This window comes from Bubalus bubalis, chromosome 22, assembly GCF_019923935.1.
Source record: "Bubalus bubalis isolate 160015118507 breed Murrah chromosome 22, NDDB_SH_1, whole genome shotgun sequence".
NCBI lineage: Eukaryota > Metazoa > Chordata > Mammalia > Artiodactyla > Bovidae > Bubalus > Bubalus bubalis.
In genome coordinates this window covers 48,064,840-48,081,970 of record NC_059178.1, presented here as the reverse complement: position 1 = coordinate 48,081,970, position 17,131 = coordinate 48,064,840, and the positions used below count along the sequence as shown (strand labels likewise).

Sequence of the window (17,131 nt, the reverse complement as noted above, 5' to 3'; positions counted from 1 at the left end):
ACATTCTTTGGCATTGCCTTTCTTTGGGATTGGAACGAAAACTGACCTTTTCCAGTCCTGTGGCCACTGCTGAGTTTTCCAAATTTGCTTAGTTGTGTCCAACTCTTTGCAACCCCCATGGACTGTAGCCCACCAGGCTCCTCTGTCCATGGGATTCTCCAGGCAAGAATACTGGAGTGGGGTGCCATTCCCTTCCCCAGAGGATCTCCCCGACCCAGGGATTGAACCCAAGTCTCCTGTACTGCAGGCAGATTCTTTACTGCAAGAGCTATAGGGAAGTCCACTCTGTGATAACTGCCTTATTAACTCTTATTCAAATGTATCAGTATCAGTGGCCAGGAAAATCAAATGACTTTATCAAAATACTTATATAGAGTTCTGTTTCTAAAAACAAATTTTAATTGGATCAATAAATGCTTGATTTTCTATTATCTTATTTAGGATTTATCACACCTTATAGCTCTAGATATTCTTCTATGTATATTCTAAGAAAAAAATTATATAACAGAAAATTGTTTAATCAAGTATTCTTCTTAGGAGGTTTAAGTAATTCAGTTTCACTGCTACCCTTTATTACCAGACAGGCTTTGGAAATGCTGCTGAATGTACCGCCTAGTGTGCTTTCCCAAGTATAGAAAAGACTTATTGCATGAAATCAAAAAGGTTGCACTGTTATTAAATTCCCCAAGAAGGAGAAATTCAGAAGAAAACACATCTTTTTAAGTCACTCATCACAATATGATTGTCTTAGTCATCTGCTTTCTGTATTCAAACGACCCATTCCTTCATTTGTATGAAAATAAATTAACTTCAGTAGTTAAGTGCAAACGCTGTTTGTTCATTACATAGTCACATTGGAAAAACATAAAATCCCTCCAGGCATGAAGGATATAAGCATATAAGTAAAGCAAAACAAACAAACAAAAAAATCAGATTTCTATCTTAGACAATTCAGGAAAAATTTCTCAAGAGCTATGAAATACTATCTAGATAGTAATCGTCATTCTTCTAAAGAAGTTAATTCTAATGCTTTAGAATACAAATGCAAGATTTCATGTCAAAATCACTATTTCTTATTGAATTAAGAGTAATTTTTCAAATAGGCATTTACAGTTAGAGACATGGGTTCTGACCTTGGTTCCCAGACAGCTACATATATCCCATATTTCTGGTGAAATGAAATACTTTCTATTTTCCTGCATTTTTCAATCTCCTGGCCTTTGCTCGTATTGCTCTCTCCACTTGGAAAATAAACTCAAGTTCAACTTTGAAAATTCTACTCTTCCTTCAATGTCTATCTCAAATGCTATTTCTTCCTCAAATTCTAATGGAGAATCTCTCTCCTTCTGAGCCACACCATAGTAAGAAATATGGCTTTTAAAAATGCCTTTAAAGAATATTAAACAAATCCAATTCAGAAAGATATTAAAAGACTGGTTAAGATATATGTTACATATGTAAGGTGAGTTTAACATTAGGAATTCAGCATCTATTTCATATATTGTATTTATAATATATTAATGTTTTTCAGATAGCATGATGCTATACCTACAAATTATAGGGACCCATTTAATACCTATTAAAACTATAAAGATACATCACTAAAGAAACTAGATAAAACATAAATATTAAAATAAAAATGCAGTTTTCATTTAACCAACAAACAGAAATAAGAGATGACAGTGGTGAGGTAGTTTATAATAGTAATGACTGTCACAAAAATTTTCACATTTTTAAAATGTGAAAAAATTTTATGAAAAATTATGATAAAGGCATATATATCTTGAAAATTTCAATGCAGGTTACTTATTCAAGAATATGGAAAAACATACACAAAACTCTGTTCACTAATACAGTTACAGCAAAAGATTAGAAATAAAACAATTGCTTACCAGAAGAGGCTGACTGGTAAAATAAGTTATAAAATAAATGTGCAGTAAAATATTATGCTGCTGTTTTAAAAGAATAAGGTAGATCTATAGGTATCCATAAAGTCTAAAACCACAGTGTTTTTCTACAGATTAGATGTACCTTTGACATCATTTGCCTTGATATTCATTTGCCTGTGTTTCCAGACTTTACAGACACCAATTATTGTATGTGTTGAATATGAGAAAATGTCCAAGATTATACTGTTCAGTTAATAAGGCATGCTTTTAAAAACATGGATAGGATACTCCTATTTACCTTAATTTTAAGAGATGTCTTGGTGGCTCAGATGGTAAAAATTTGACTGGAATGAGGAAGACCTGGGTTTGATTCCTGGGTCGGGAAGATCCCCTGGAGAAGGGAAACACAACCCACTCCAGTGTTCTTGTCTAGAGAACTCCATGGACAGAAAAGCCTGGCGGGCTACAGTCCATGGGGTCACAAAGAGTCAGACACAACTGAGCGACTTTCACTTTTCATCATATGAACATACATGCATATATATGCTTGCAATTTACATACAGAATATATGAAAAGATATGAGTGACTATTTTTCGGGGGATAAAAAATGGCTGGAAAAGTGGAATTGTTAAAGGAGCTTCAATGTAACTATTTCATAATTTATAATTTAAAAGGAAAGCAAATCAGAAAAACAAAACAAAACATGATAATATAATAACAGTAAAGGAACAAACCAAATGCTGTGGGAGCAGAAAAGAAATCAAAATGTCATCTGCTTCCTTCAGTGGTTAAGAGAAGTTTCTCAGAGATGTTGAGGTCTGTGCTACACCTTGAAGAATGAACAGCAGGAAGACCTCTCTAGGAAAATGAAGTAACACACACAGGCTTGAGTACTAGAGGGACTATGGCATCCTGAACGAATTACTGTCCAAATATAAAATGCAGTAATTTTCATTCAGGTTTTTCAATTGTCCAAGATGTAGATATTTAGACAAAGTGACCTTTGATGTGATGCTATGTTTACATAATTATATTATATTAAAGGACTACATTAAGGGCTCACTATGGTAAAGAATCTGCCTGCAATGTGGGAGATCTTGTGTTCAATCCCTGGGTTGGGAAGATCCCCTGGAGAAGGCAATGGCTACCCACTCCAATATTCTTGCCTGGAGAATTCTATGGACAGAGGAGCCTGGCAGGCTACAGTCCACGGGGTCACAAAGAGTCACACATGACTGTGTGACTTTCACTTGAAATACTAAAAAACATTTGAAGTTCATAAAGCCATGAATACCATACTACTCCACAGATAATAACTGGAGAAGGAAATGGCAACCCACTCCAGTATTCTTGCCTGGAGAATCCCAGGGACAGAGGAGCCTGTTGGGCTGCCATCTATGGGGTCGCACAGAGTCGGACACGACTGACGCGACTTAGCAGCAGCAGCAGCCACAGATAATGCAAAAGCAAAGAGACATTTTATACCAATTAGAAAAGAAAGGTACAACATGAATGATTTTAGTATAAAATTGATATAAATTTATAATCTTTCAGCGTATTATGTATAAGTACAGTTTTCAAAATTTTTCCCATGTAATTTTTTCTTCATAACTATTAAGTGATATAAATAGCTATTATCACTATTTTTTACTTTTTTTTTGGATAGGAAACTGAGGCGAGAATAACACATGTTCCCAAAGACATATGGGTACATAGAGTCAGATAAAAGCCAAAATTCAAATCTTAATGTACATTTGAAGAATCAGTAGAAACTAAATTAAAATATTTTTTTAAGCTGAGTATACAAAATTCATTATTGAACCAAGTTCAGAGAAAGGGAAATCAAGAGATAGTTACCATCTCACTATCTATCATCTCTAAAACCTCAAAAAACACTCCCAAATTAACAACCATATTTTGCGGTTTGGGATACATGCAATATTTCTATCATTATTCTTTATCTCATAACAAAAATTATAAAAAGTCTATAAATAGTTCAGTACTTGCACTAATACTGTTAATTCCAGAGACAATTAAATGTTTAACCTCTAAGTTTATAAGGGAATGTAGTCGGACACGACTGAGCGACTTCCTTTTCACTTTTCACTTTCACGCATTGGAGAAGGAAATGGCAACCCACTCCAGTGTCCTTGCCTGGAGAATCCCGGGGGCGGGGGAGGCTGGTGGGCTTCCCTCTATGGGGTCGCACAGAGTCGGACACGACTGAAGCGACTTAGCAGCAGCAGCAGCAGTCAGACAACCAAAAATGATGATTTATAATATTTCTATTTAAACTCTGAACCCATGTTGAGGAGGGCTGTACTGACTACAACCCAAGACATTTATCTAAATCATGACTCATGTCAAATACAGATAAAGACTTAATGACTAAAGTGAAATTTCTAATGAATTTCAAAATAAATACTTCATTATTTTAAATAAATATTGCAATAATTTATTTTTACTTGTGATATAGTAAAAAAAAACAATAAAGAAGATAATATGCTGAATCACAATGCTAGGAACTGCTGTTTGATAGGAGAGTGAAAAACATCCTAGTCCAAAAAAATTATATAATATCTGAGAATTGCCTCAGAATAATCTAGTGGAATGTAAGGAATGGGGAGGAGAGAATAATTGGCATTAGAGATGAAAACAAAATCGTCTATGAGTTGGCAACTACTGAAGATAGGTAAATTACGTATGAACAGTCACTGTACCACTTTTTTAGTGCTTAAATTTTACTGTAATTAGATACATATACAACTATCAACTTTAATAAATGTGGCATTCTGCTTCTTGAAATTCAAATACCACTAGGAGTTCAAAATCATGATGAGCACTCCTATACATATATTGAGGCTTAAGAAGAGTCATCTTATATTCCATAAGCCTTGCAGGCTATGTATGAGAACACATTTCCTCTATAAAAATTAGTAAGTTATAAAAAAATTAGTGAATTCATCTACCTGATTAGGAATTACTAAAATTCAACATCTAGCAATGTTTTGGGTCAGTACAGTTTCCAACCTTCCCAGGTGGCCTTATATGTATATAAACAGCCACCATAAAGCTTGTTGTCTTTCTCTTGCAGAGGATTCAAAACCACATTTAAAAAAATTTACTTACACACACAATTGTAGTAGCTTAAAGTTTAAAGGAGGAGTCTGAAAAAGAATAAGATGACCATGCATCTCTATGCTTTAAAGGCCCCAAAGGCTTTTCAAAGCTACTATTAAATGTGGCTTGTTGTAGACTGACTGATAGAGGGGATCTGAATTATTCCCTAGCTGGTACTGCATTAAACCATTTTTCATTAGAATTCCTTTTTCCAGACAGAGCAATACAAGCTCTGCTGCCAGGTAAATGCCCTGGGGGAGGCTGTCCCATCACATAACAGATCAGGAAGTAAATTTTCATTTCACAGAAGAGCCCCTAGTGAAATATTTTAATTTTGCTTCTAAAAACACACATAGTATATCCTCTTCCCTTCTAAAACTTTCCCTCTCTCTCTCTCTCTCTCTCTCTCTCTCTCTCACACACACACACACAGGTCCCAGTTTAAAATGTACCCAGTTGCAGAGGAATAGTGAACACAAAAGCACCTCATCATCCGCCTGCCGTAATCGGGCCACAGCATAGCGCCTCACTGTTGGATTCGTGTAATGAGAGGACAACAGCTCCAAGGAATCCTCTACATCCATAGGCTTCCACTTGCCTAGAAGTTCCAGTGCCTGTTTGGCCTCCTGAGGTAGATCCCAATTAACACATTTCAAGAACTTTGTCAAAGCCTAAAATCAGAAAAGGTTTGAAAATTAGAAATATCTTATTCTGGGAAAGGGAGAATCAAGGATGACGAGGCAGAGCTCAACTTGGACCTGACGGCAGAGTCACAAAGTCGACGACAGACTCCTCACATAAACACTAAACACACAATCTGAGAAAAAAAATGCAGGACCAAGGGGTGAGGGTGGAGTGAGGGGGTGGGAAATGCATGTTTTTTGTAACGACTTTTTTTTTTTTTCAGAGCACTACAAAGCACTATGAAGCTTTAAATTTTCTTCAACTTTTCTTCATTATGCTTTCACTATTTTAAAATACTGCAAGACTCAACACAAGGAAATTGTTGAGACGTGTCTCATGAAGGCTGAAATGTCTTAAGAGAAAAACTTCATTTTACAATATCAACATGTGAGACATAAAACATTGCAACCAAAGAATGAAAGAGTCCAGGGCCAAAAAGAGTAGAACCGCATTCAAGGTACAATTAAAAGAAAAAAAAAAAAAAAGAAAGAAAGAAAAGAACACATCTTAGAGTCAATGGTTTCCCTAGATACTCACATAGGATGACTCAAACAAAGCTGAATATGTATGTCTCTCTTACAGAGAGAAGTAACTACAGAAAAAGAGAGACAATTTAAAAAAAAAACAACAAAAAAAAAACACCTCTACAGAAACAAGTATAAAAATAGATAAACCCACAGGAGCATTGGTTTCTGTATATTCATTCTATGATTCAGCTGGCTGTTTGTAGAATCTTTCTGGAATCTCCCTTCTTTAGAAAGGTAGCCAATTCTTCTTAAGACTGTCAGGTGAGGAAGCTACCTTGGAGCATATGATTCATGGCTGCATAACAATAAATGCTTTTTAAAGAAAGGATTGCACCTGTTTTTCATAAAACAGGTACAAAACATTAAAAAAAAAAACTTAAAAAAAAAAAGCAATCCCTATTGTCAGATCTCCCTACTAACACTTTGCTGGCTGATATCCAGACATTTTCTTCTTTTTCTATGAATTCATCTCTTGAACAAAGATAACTTTAAAATTTTAAATTCTTGCTCTGCTCAACTAAAAACATTTTCATTAGTAAACTAACCAAGTTCTCCAAAAAAATGTTCCCTTGAATAATAAAACACAATTACTTATTAGTATGACATAAAATTAATCTTCATTCCCATTCCCTAACTTATTGTTATTTAACTTATATGTGGAGTGCATCATGCAAAATGCTGGGGTGGATGAAGCATAAGCTAGAATCAAGACTGCCAGGAGAAATATCAATAACCTCACATATGCAGATGACACCACCCTTATGGCAGAAAGTGAAGAGAAACTGAAGAGCCTCCTGATCAAAGTGAAACAGGAGAGTGAAAAAGCTGGCTTAAAAAAACTAAGATCATGGCATCCACTCCTATCACTTCATGGCAAATAGAAGGGGAAACAATGGAAACAGTGACAGACTTCGTTTTCTTGGACTCCAAAATCACTACAGTTGGTGACTGCAGCCATGAAATTAAAAGACGCCTGCTCCTTGGAAGAAAAGCTATGATAAACCTAGAAAGCATATTAAAAAGCAGAGACATTACTTTGCCAACTAAGGTCCATCTTATAAAAGTTATGGATTTTTCAATAGTCATGTACGGATGTGGGAGCTGGACCATTTAGAAAGCTGAGCACCGAAGATTTGATGCTCTTGAATTGTGGTCCTGGAGAAGACTCTTGAGAGTCCCTTGGACTGCAAGGAGATCCAACCAGTCAACCCTAAAGGAAATCAGTCCTGAATATTCATTAGAAGGAATGATGCTGAAACTGAAGTTCCAATAAAAAGACCCTGATGTTGGGAAAGATTGAAGGTGGGAGGAGAAGGGGATGACAGAGGATGAGATGGATGGATGGCATCGCTGACTCAATGGACATGAGTTTAAGCAAGCTCTTTGAGCTGGTGATGGACAGGGATGTCTGGCGTGCTGCAGTCCATGGGGTCACAAAGAGTTGGACACGACTGAGTGACTGAACTAAACTGAACTGAACTGAACTTATTCCTGACTTAACTCAATTATGGGATAAAAGCACTGTGGAGTGCTCAAATTTGTATAATCTGAGTGAAGTCACTTGCCCATCATCTCAAAATATCGGACAGGCTAGACTTAGACTCTAAATCCATTGACTCTCAACCCATGCATGTTTTACCAGATGGTTTCTCCTTACCATTAAGGAACTACTATCTACTAATTAGCTAGCCCAAGCCCCTGGGAGCCATTACTCTACCAACACTTATCCCCTAAACTTATAGGAAAAAAAAGGGGCACAAGTGGAGGGTCATTTTCCAGGTCTCAAATGAGTCCCTGGGACTGGCTACCTAGTGAAGGTCCTTGGCTTCAACACAGGAAAGAATTCAAGAACCAGCCACAGTAAAGTGAAAGCAGATTTATGTAGAGAGATACCCACTCCATAGACAAAGTGTGGGCTGTCTCAGAAGGCACGAGTGACCCTGAAATAAGGGGGTGGTTAGTTTTTATGGCCTAGGTAATTTCACAGGCTAACAAGAGGGAAGATGATTCCAAGTACTTTGAGGAAAGGGCAGAGATTTCCAGAACTGGGGCACCACTGACTGTGCGGCCTATTATGGTTGGCCTCAGAACTGTCATGGCACCAGAGGGTGTGTTGTTTAGCTAATGTATTACAGTGAGTACAAATGAGGCTCAAGGTCTCCTGGAAGTCAAATTTTCTGCCACCCTGGGCCTATTTAGGTTCCAATCAGTTTTTGTGAATCCTGTTCTTAATGGCTGCTTCATTCTTCTAATGGTTGTGCCCTGCCTCCTTTCTTCCTGTCTCAAATCCATTCCTAATTCTCTTCGATTATTTCCTGGTGATATTTCCCACTGTTCCCCTCAGACTGACTCTCACTATGCCACACATCTAGAGTTTGGCACAGCCTTCAAGCTAAGGGTTTCTCTTCTAATCATTTCACGAACTGTCAGATATTCAAGTTGGAAGTGATTTATTAGCACAAACTCCCACTAACAGCACAAATTTACTGTATAATATCTCTGACAAAAAGAGACTTGATATTTACCTAAGAAATTCCAGTGATTAATTTCCAACGTACTCATTGTATTTACAGACAGTGAAGCCATTTTTTTTTAAAACCTTGGCTTCTTTTTTGAAACATTCCTTTATACCTCTTACCATAATCCAAACCTTTAATTCTCAATAAGCTCTCATTGCCCCTCTATGCTTCAATCAAGCTAACCTATTTTACATATAACGGTCTAACTCCTATCTACAGGGAGTTCCTTCCTTTCTTATGCTCTTTGTCAAAACAGTAGTGTCATCTTCTTTAAGGCCAACTTGCCAAAATATCAACTTTTCCAGGAAGTTTTCAGCAACTTTCAGTCTTCTCTCAGTAGCTGCTTAATTTTACATTCTTCAATTAAATTACTCTCTTCTAACTACCAAATGCTTTTCTGGACATTCTTATGTCTACAACTGGAATTTCCATTCCCCAAGGATAGCTAGCCATTTCTTCTGTACCTCCTGCACATCATTTAAGTGCTCTCTTTCCATAAAAGCACGTGGATGGCCCTCCTTATTCTATGCATTTATTTTTTACTTCTTAAATGTATTTCTAGATTTAATGTGGAAATAAAGCAATACTTCCTAAATAACTACAGTGAAAGCTTTTCCACTTCACAGTATATCAGCAGTCTTAACGAAAATGTGCCAGCATGTACTTACTATAAACAAATCTTGTAGCAAGCTGATGTACTCAATTCAGTAACCGAAACAATCTAACCCTCAGATTCTCAGATTTATAGATTTATTAGTAAGATTTATGGAGTATACTGCTGCCGGGGACTGTACAAAGATTTCACAACCTGATAATGCTAAATGTGACAAAGGTAAACAAGAATAGAATAGAATGAAGGTGGAAACAAGAAGAGGAATGAGAAAGAAAGGAAGTAAAAGAATTTGAAGTCAGAAATAGTAATGACGATACTTTATTTCAGGTGCTTTAAAGATGCTTTATTGATCTATATAAAACAAAGATAGAGGATTCAAATGCAATTTTATACTTAGGGCTTCCACAGATAACTGTAGAGTATAGGTTTTAGAGGAAAGGTGTTTGGGTTCAAATCTTAGTTTCCAGCTCTATCAATAATTACTGAGTCCAATGGAGCACATTATTTAACTTTTAAGTGCTCTATCTCATAAGTTTATGTAAATATTAAATAAGTTAATGATACAGATGTTTAAAACAGAATACATACATAATAAATAATTGACAAGTGCTTCTGATGTTACCGTCAAATGTTAACATTATCACATGTATTATCATGTTTTATATTAATAGCAATAAATATTTTGTTAACCTCCTTTCTGAACTTAGAGTCACCTCATTGTTATCTCCTACTTTTAGAATCACGATCACACTTCAGAGCTGAAAACACTATTTATCATACATATTTCTAATATTAACTTCTACCAACCCTATTTTTGGAAATTTCTGCATTTCCAAAATGTAGAACAGGAAAACCTGTTCTACTCAAGACACTTCTGACACCCTAATTCTCTGAAGACACTGAGTATCCTGCAACTTAACTGAATTCTGATACTCAGTGCAGAACTCAGTGCAAGACTGCTTCCCATCTCAGATGCTAAGAGCAAACACTGGGTCCTCAGGTACCCAGAAATCAGTCCAACATGGACACATATTTGGGGTTCCCACGACTGACTTTCCTCAGGCTCAGTAATTGCTATAATGACTCAAAGAACTTAGAGTACTAGTTTACTTATTATTGCTGGTTTATTATAAAATATATAAATGAATAACCAGGTGAAGAAACACATTAGGTGAGGTCCGGAAGGGTCCCAAGCACGGGAGCTTCATCTGTCCCCATAGTTAGGGATGCAACCTCCTGGCATATGGATGCATTCACCAACCCAGAAGCTCTATGAACTCCACTGTTACAGGTTTTCAGAGATCCCATTACACAGGCAAACTGATTAAATCATTAACTATTCTTGGGTTCTAGCTCAATTCCCAGCCTCTCTCCAATCCCCTATCCCTGCTCCCCCACCTCCAGAGGTCAAAGGTAGAGCTGAAAGTTCCAACCCTCTAATCAAAACTGCAGCTCTTTTGGCAATGAGCCCATCTCCAAGAGTCACCTCATTAGCATAAATACAGGTACAGTTGAAAAGGCCTTATTTTGAAAAACAAAAGATGCTCTTCTCATTCCTACCACTCATGAAATTCCTAGGGTTTTAGAAACCCAGTGTTAGTAACCAGAGATGAAGACTAAACATATTATTTTTTATTGTATCACCATATCACAGCTATTTTAATATTTTAAATTCAGAACATTCAAAACCAAAATATCTCCTTATCCTGATCCTTCCACTTGCCATATTTATTTCAGGTGCTCAGGACAAATTCTTGGCAATTGCCTCCAAGTAATTTTATACATTTTCCTCTCCTTCCTCTGCCCTCTAATACAGCTCTCAAAATCCATACATGAACCTCCTAATTATGTCTTTTTTCACTGTCACCTCTGCTGCAATCCTCCTGGTTTATCTTCCTTAAAACATCACTTGTTAAGACACATTCTTGGCTTTACAGGTTTCCTTTTGCTAGTGATATCCAACTTTGAATCACAGAATTCAAGGTTCATTACAATCTGACTCCATCTTTTCTATTTAAAGAACATTTCATACAAATATTTCTATCTCCCAAACTTAATACTCTGCCTTACTCATGCTTTTCTTTCCCATGAAACATGATCATCAAATAAGAATGACCACCAAAGTTTGTTCAAACTTTAGGACCAATCTTACTTCTGTAAAACCTCCCTCATATCACAGCACATTAATCTTGTTCTCCTTCACATCACTATTCTAGTAATTACCTAACTATTAACTAATGAGACAGTGAACCTTTATCAGTTACTATCCTATACTTCTCCATCTTGGTTATCTATAATTATCTTTTCCCCCAGACAAACTGGGCCAGGCAGAGATCCCTGGAGAAGAACATGGCAACCCACTCCAGTGTTCTTGCCTAGAGAATCTCACAGACAAAGAAGCCTGGTGGGCTCCAGTCCATAGCGTCGCAAAGAGTCGGATATAACTGAAGCGACTTAGCAGGCACACCCAAACAATTTTAATTTATATGAAATTTACAGTGACATAGTATCTCAAAGCCCAAAGCCTTAAATAACACTAGGCCAAGAGTTGATACCAACTGTGTGCTGAATTGAATTCGTTTCTGCTATGGTATGCCATCAGCTCCTTGCCAGGAGTCACAAGTACGACTACTGTCCTGACGTCACCGTCTCAGAAGCAGCCTCGTCAGTGCAGTCCTTGTGCATCACCGTCACCTTCCCCATATGACTATTCCTACTGTTTTGTTCCCTAAGCATAACAGAAAGATAGTAAAATGATGGTTATCTTTAATTAACATTTCCACAAGAAGAAAGGACATTTACCATGTTAAAAGCTGAATTTACAAAGTTATAATATTCACACTTTTGGTTCCACAAAAACGAGTCACTTTGTACATGCTACGGACCATACATTTATAACTACTTCATAAATTTAACTGCTTTTATTGGACAAACTTATTACTGTGAACTTTTCAGGTGAAACGTTAAGTCTAGACTAGAGGGCTTTTATCTGAAATACTTAAGGCAGGTCATTTAGGAAAAAATAGGTGGAAAGAACAAATTTAATTAAAAAATAAATAAGAACTATAACTTTGAAAGAACCAATTTCCACTAACTTGTTTTCTGAGCACTGCTTTTTCGCTAGGAAATCTTTACAGCCTTTAGGGCAAAAATGTCATATAACCTAAATCATAGTTCCTGAGAAACTGGCATTGAGCAAATTTCTTTTATAAATAAATTAAGGGACAGTGGAAGAGAAGTATTTATTTTCTATAAAACCCATTTTAAATTATTACAAAGATACAAATGTGGCTATGTGAATAATTCCTTTGGTCATTTCAAGAACAATATATATTTGGTTTTCTGAAAAGTGCTTCCAAATAGTAAAAAATAGCATTCACCTTACTCTAGTGATCATAAGAACTCTATAATACGTCCTGAGAATTGAAGTTTCATCACCTACCATTTAAAAACTTGAAATCAACTAGTTAAATGCAATCTGTCACAAATTTGCACATATCTAGAGGTAACTGAATTTCAGGGGGAAGTGACAACTTGTTTACACAATTTTCCTCAGAAGTTTTTCGATCTAAGGGAATTCTGCTTTGTAAATCTATGATTCTTGAACCTATACATTCTAACAGGTTTAATTCAATATCTTGCTATTTATTTTTAGACAAAACTGCTGCATTCAAGATTCAATTTCTGTGAATAAGGTTATTCTTCATTTAGTAGAGTACCATATACTAACTCAATCTTTTTAAAAAAACACAAAAATCACAAATCTGTGCTTATGCTGATGATTCCTTCCTTTTCTTGCAGGGATAAAAAGAATAACACTCAAAAGCTACAGCAAATTTAAAATTCCTCTCTCATTCTTATTATAGATGTAAAAGAGAATGAGTATGGTTCATCCACAAAGAATTTCCCAAGGCATCAATAAAGGATAGAAAAGAAAAGCTGAAGAGTTAAAATGAGCTGTAATTGGATTTTTATCCAATCCCCAGGCCATGGACTATACAGGTCCGTGGCCTGTAAGCAACGAGGCCACACAGCAAGAGGTGAGTGGACCACCTTGCAAAGCTTCACCTGTATTTATAGCTGCTCCTCAAGGCTCCCATGGAAGAAGTGAGACTAATCTCTGATGGCTCAGTGGTAAAGAATCCGCCTACAGTGCAGGAGATGCAGGTTCGATCCCTAGGTCACACAGATCCCCTGGAGGAGGAAATGGCTACCCACTCAAGTACTTTGGCCTGAAAAATCCCATGGACAGAGTAGCCTGGCGGGCTACAGAACATGGAGTCACAAAGATTCACACACGACTGAGCGACTAAGCATACAACACAACATAAACTAGAAGAGACTTAAAGTTCACTATAATTGAATCAATTAATATTAAATGTGAAGACGCTAAAGTAGTCAAAAAGCTTTTTCATGACAATAAATAGCAATAAACAATCAGCCTCAAAACTAAGTCTTTATACTCAAGTCTACGACTGACTGTGTGTGCTAAGTTGCTTCAGTCGTGTCAGACTCTTTGCAATCCTATGAACTGTAGCCCTCCCCGGGCTCCTCTGTCCATGGGATTCTCCAAGCAAGAACACTGGAGCAGGTTGTCAAGCCCTCCTCCAGAATATCTTCGTGCATCACTTATGTCTCCTGCATTGGCAGGCGGGTTCTTTGTCACTAGTGCCACCTGAGACGGCCCCCTAGTACTGACTTCTTCATCACAATTCTCTCTCTCATAGGATACTGGCCCCAGATAGCTGAGGTGCACGTGAAAGGAATGATTTCAGTGAGCCCAGAAGGAAACTTTATTTACTCCGTAGCTTCAATATGGAAGGCACTGTCTAGTTCTGACCTACCCTCTCTACCCTCATCTCACGCTCGATGCCATTCTACCAATCCATCATTTCAGATTATAGTTCTCATACTCTCTCACTAGCCACATCTCCAGAATTCTACAGTTCTTTGACAGCTACCCAGGCTCAAGGAGGCAAAAAGAAAGATAAAATATAAGCCTCGTATAAAAAAGTATGTTGTCACAGAGCTAATTTACTTCTATGAAAAGAGAGAGGACAAAAGTGAGTCAAGATTTAACTCTGCACCTACTATGCACTAAGGACTCAACCGGGTTACTCATATGTATCCTCTCACCTGTGAAGAAGGGCTGTCCTAACTAGCAAAATGAGGAAACAAAGCTTCCAAAGAAATCTGCTTCACCTTATCCAGAAAGAGTAAGTTGTACTGCTGCAAACTGAACCCAAATCTCTGTGACTTAACCCATTTAGATACTGTCTATACATCAACAAAGAGGTACATATATCTTTGGGTGTATAGTTTTATAATTTTTAAGAAATGGAGCAACATACTTTGCTCTGTAACATTTTAATAAAAATTTGACAATTAGTCTGTATTTCTATGACAGTTTTGCTCATTAGCAACAAAGTTTACAGATAAATTTGATACGTGAAAATATTCGAGAAACTCACTTTTTCTTGATTAGTAAGATAATATCTAAACTTCCATACAAGATCTTGTTCTTCATATGTAAGTTGCTTTGTTGGTGGATAACTCACAATAATCTAAAACAAAGAAAAAAAGAACCACTTTATCAAATTAAAAAAAAAAAAAAAACTTGCTATCTATTTCCATTTCATTTAAAATTTTCCATTCATTTAAATATATCTATAATTACTACAGAAGAAAGGAAAACATACATGAAGCTAAGGAAGACATAAATGTGCTGTACCCACCTATCAGTTCAAAAAGGACATTGTTCAGAGTGTAAGGGGAGAAAAAGATAGATAAAAGTTAAGCCTCATATAAAAAAGTATGTTGTTAAAGTTAATTTATTTCTATGAAAAACACAACAAACTCAAATAACAAAAGTTTTACCCCACCAAACTACTGCCTGCAAGATATACTATACAACATGGGAACAGAGAGAACAATTTGTAATAACTATAAATGGAAAGTAACCCTTAAATTTGTATAAAGTTTAAAAAAAATAAAAATGAGGAAGGAAAAAGCCCCCACCAATACATACACAAGAAAAGGAAAAAAAAAATCAAAACAAAAAACCAAAAGTATAAACTTTTCTGTTTTTTGTTTTTTTTTTTTTTTTTAACTCTAAACAGACCTTTAATGACAGACCTTTAATGCAGTGTGGTTGGACCTAAAGGGTGAATGGTCTAGGGCACTGGGGACACAAGTCAAGCCTTAAGTAGGCCGTCTGAGATTGCTGCTGGCGGTAGCCACCTCGGCGCATGTAGCCCTCGTTTTTCCGGTAGCCGTCTTTCTGGTCTCGGAAGTAGCCACCATAGGTACCCTGCTTATGGTCAAACACCCGCTCGTTGTTCTCCACCAGGCTGCCCAGCTTCTCGGCCAGCTGCAGGGCCAGGTTCTGCTGGGCGGTGGGCTCCGTGCGGTGCATCACCACGGTCTGCGTCGGCTGGTCTAGGGAGGCCATCAACTCCTCGTTAATGATCATTTTGCTGATGATGGAGTGTACCGTGGGCAGGTCCAGCTCAAACATGTCGGACAGTGTCTCCATGCTGATGGAGTCGTAGACACTGCTATAGGTGAACAGGTAGGTCCGCAGTGACTCCTTCTCTTGTTAATGGGTTTCCCTGATAGCTCAGTTGGTGAAGAATCTGCCTGCGATGCAGGAGACCCTGGTTCCATTCCTAGGTGAGGAAGATCTGCTGCAGAAGGAATAGGCTACCCACTCCTGTATTCTTGGGCTTCCCTTGTGGCTCAGTTGGTAAAGAATCCGCCCACAATGTGGGTAGACCTGGGTTCGATCCCTGGGTTGGGAAGGTCCCCTGGAGAAGAGAAAGGCCACCCATTCCAGTATTCTGGTCTGGAGAATTCCATGGACTGTGGGGTCACAGACAGTCCACTGGACTGAGCAACTTTCACTTTCACTTCACGTTATCTTGTTAAGCCAACAGAAGACCTCTCTTAGACAATGTTATCTTAGGGCCCGTTTCTAAGAAAACTATACTAACAAGACATACTATTTGTAGCTCTGTCTCTAGGGCTAATAGTTCCTGAAAGCCCCAAAATGATACAAAACAACAGAAACGTTAAGTTGTTGAAACTACATAGGATTCATTAACCTGCATCTGAATCACTTTCAAGTGATGTGCTATCACATGAGCTGCAATCAAAATATCCACTCATTATTTTTATATTAATATTTTTAAAATGCTCTTACATTTAGCTGATCTCTTGTGGCAGCATTAGGTTTGAGATCGTGGTCAGAAGGTCCACTTCTTAAACTCCGGGCAAGTTTGTGATGTTTGCTCTCAACTAAATTCTCCTATAAATTATTTAAAAATATTAACCAACAATGTAAATTTCACCAATAATCAGTTTCAACAGTCACTCAGAAAAAGCAAATAGTTACTCCAGACCAGTTTATAATGCTATTTTCTTCTTGTTACAACTGTAGTCTCCTCTGTACCTTGTGGTGATAGGGAAAGCTAAGCAAGCTTGCCTATGCTTCACCAGGCACTGGTGCACATGTGCATGCCGTCCCAGGCCCTTGTTTTAACCCCCCATTGTATTCAAGGTTTTAAATCGTCTAGCCAATCAAGTGTCACCTTCACTCCAAAAACTTCCCTTGGCAATGCAGACTAAAGCTCCCTTTTCCTAGGAGTTACTAGCAACTTTGTGATATAATCATACTATCACCTTCGTTTAAACTGCCTAGGGCAGTGACAATGATCAAAACGCTTGACTATTTTATCTATGGCCAAAATCATAAGCTTTGAACACACTGTCTTTGCTTA

The 17,131-nt window shown here is 37.3% G+C and overlaps 1 protein-coding gene across 4 annotated transcripts in view; it reads right to left on the bottom strand.

Annotated features, from left to right (window-relative positions):
• PIK3C3 (phosphatidylinositol 3-kinase catalytic subunit type 3) overlaps positions 1–17,131 on the bottom strand; it is a 167,027-nt gene that overhangs the window by 85,323 nt on the left and 64,573 nt on the right. For 3 of the 4 annotated variants that reach the window (XM_006056957.4, XM_044934741.2, XM_025273515.2), the window contains 3 exons: positions 16,555–16,659; positions 14,825–14,917; positions 5,496–5,681 (listed from right to left, as the gene is read on the bottom strand). In XM_006056957.4, coding sequence (XP_006057019.1) covers positions 5,496–5,681; positions 14,825–14,917; positions 16,555–16,659 — 384 coding nt within the window. The remainder of the gene's footprint in view (positions 1–5,495; positions 5,682–14,824; positions 14,918–16,554; positions 16,660–17,131) is intronic. The other variant, XM_044934742.2, reaches the window with a different exon arrangement.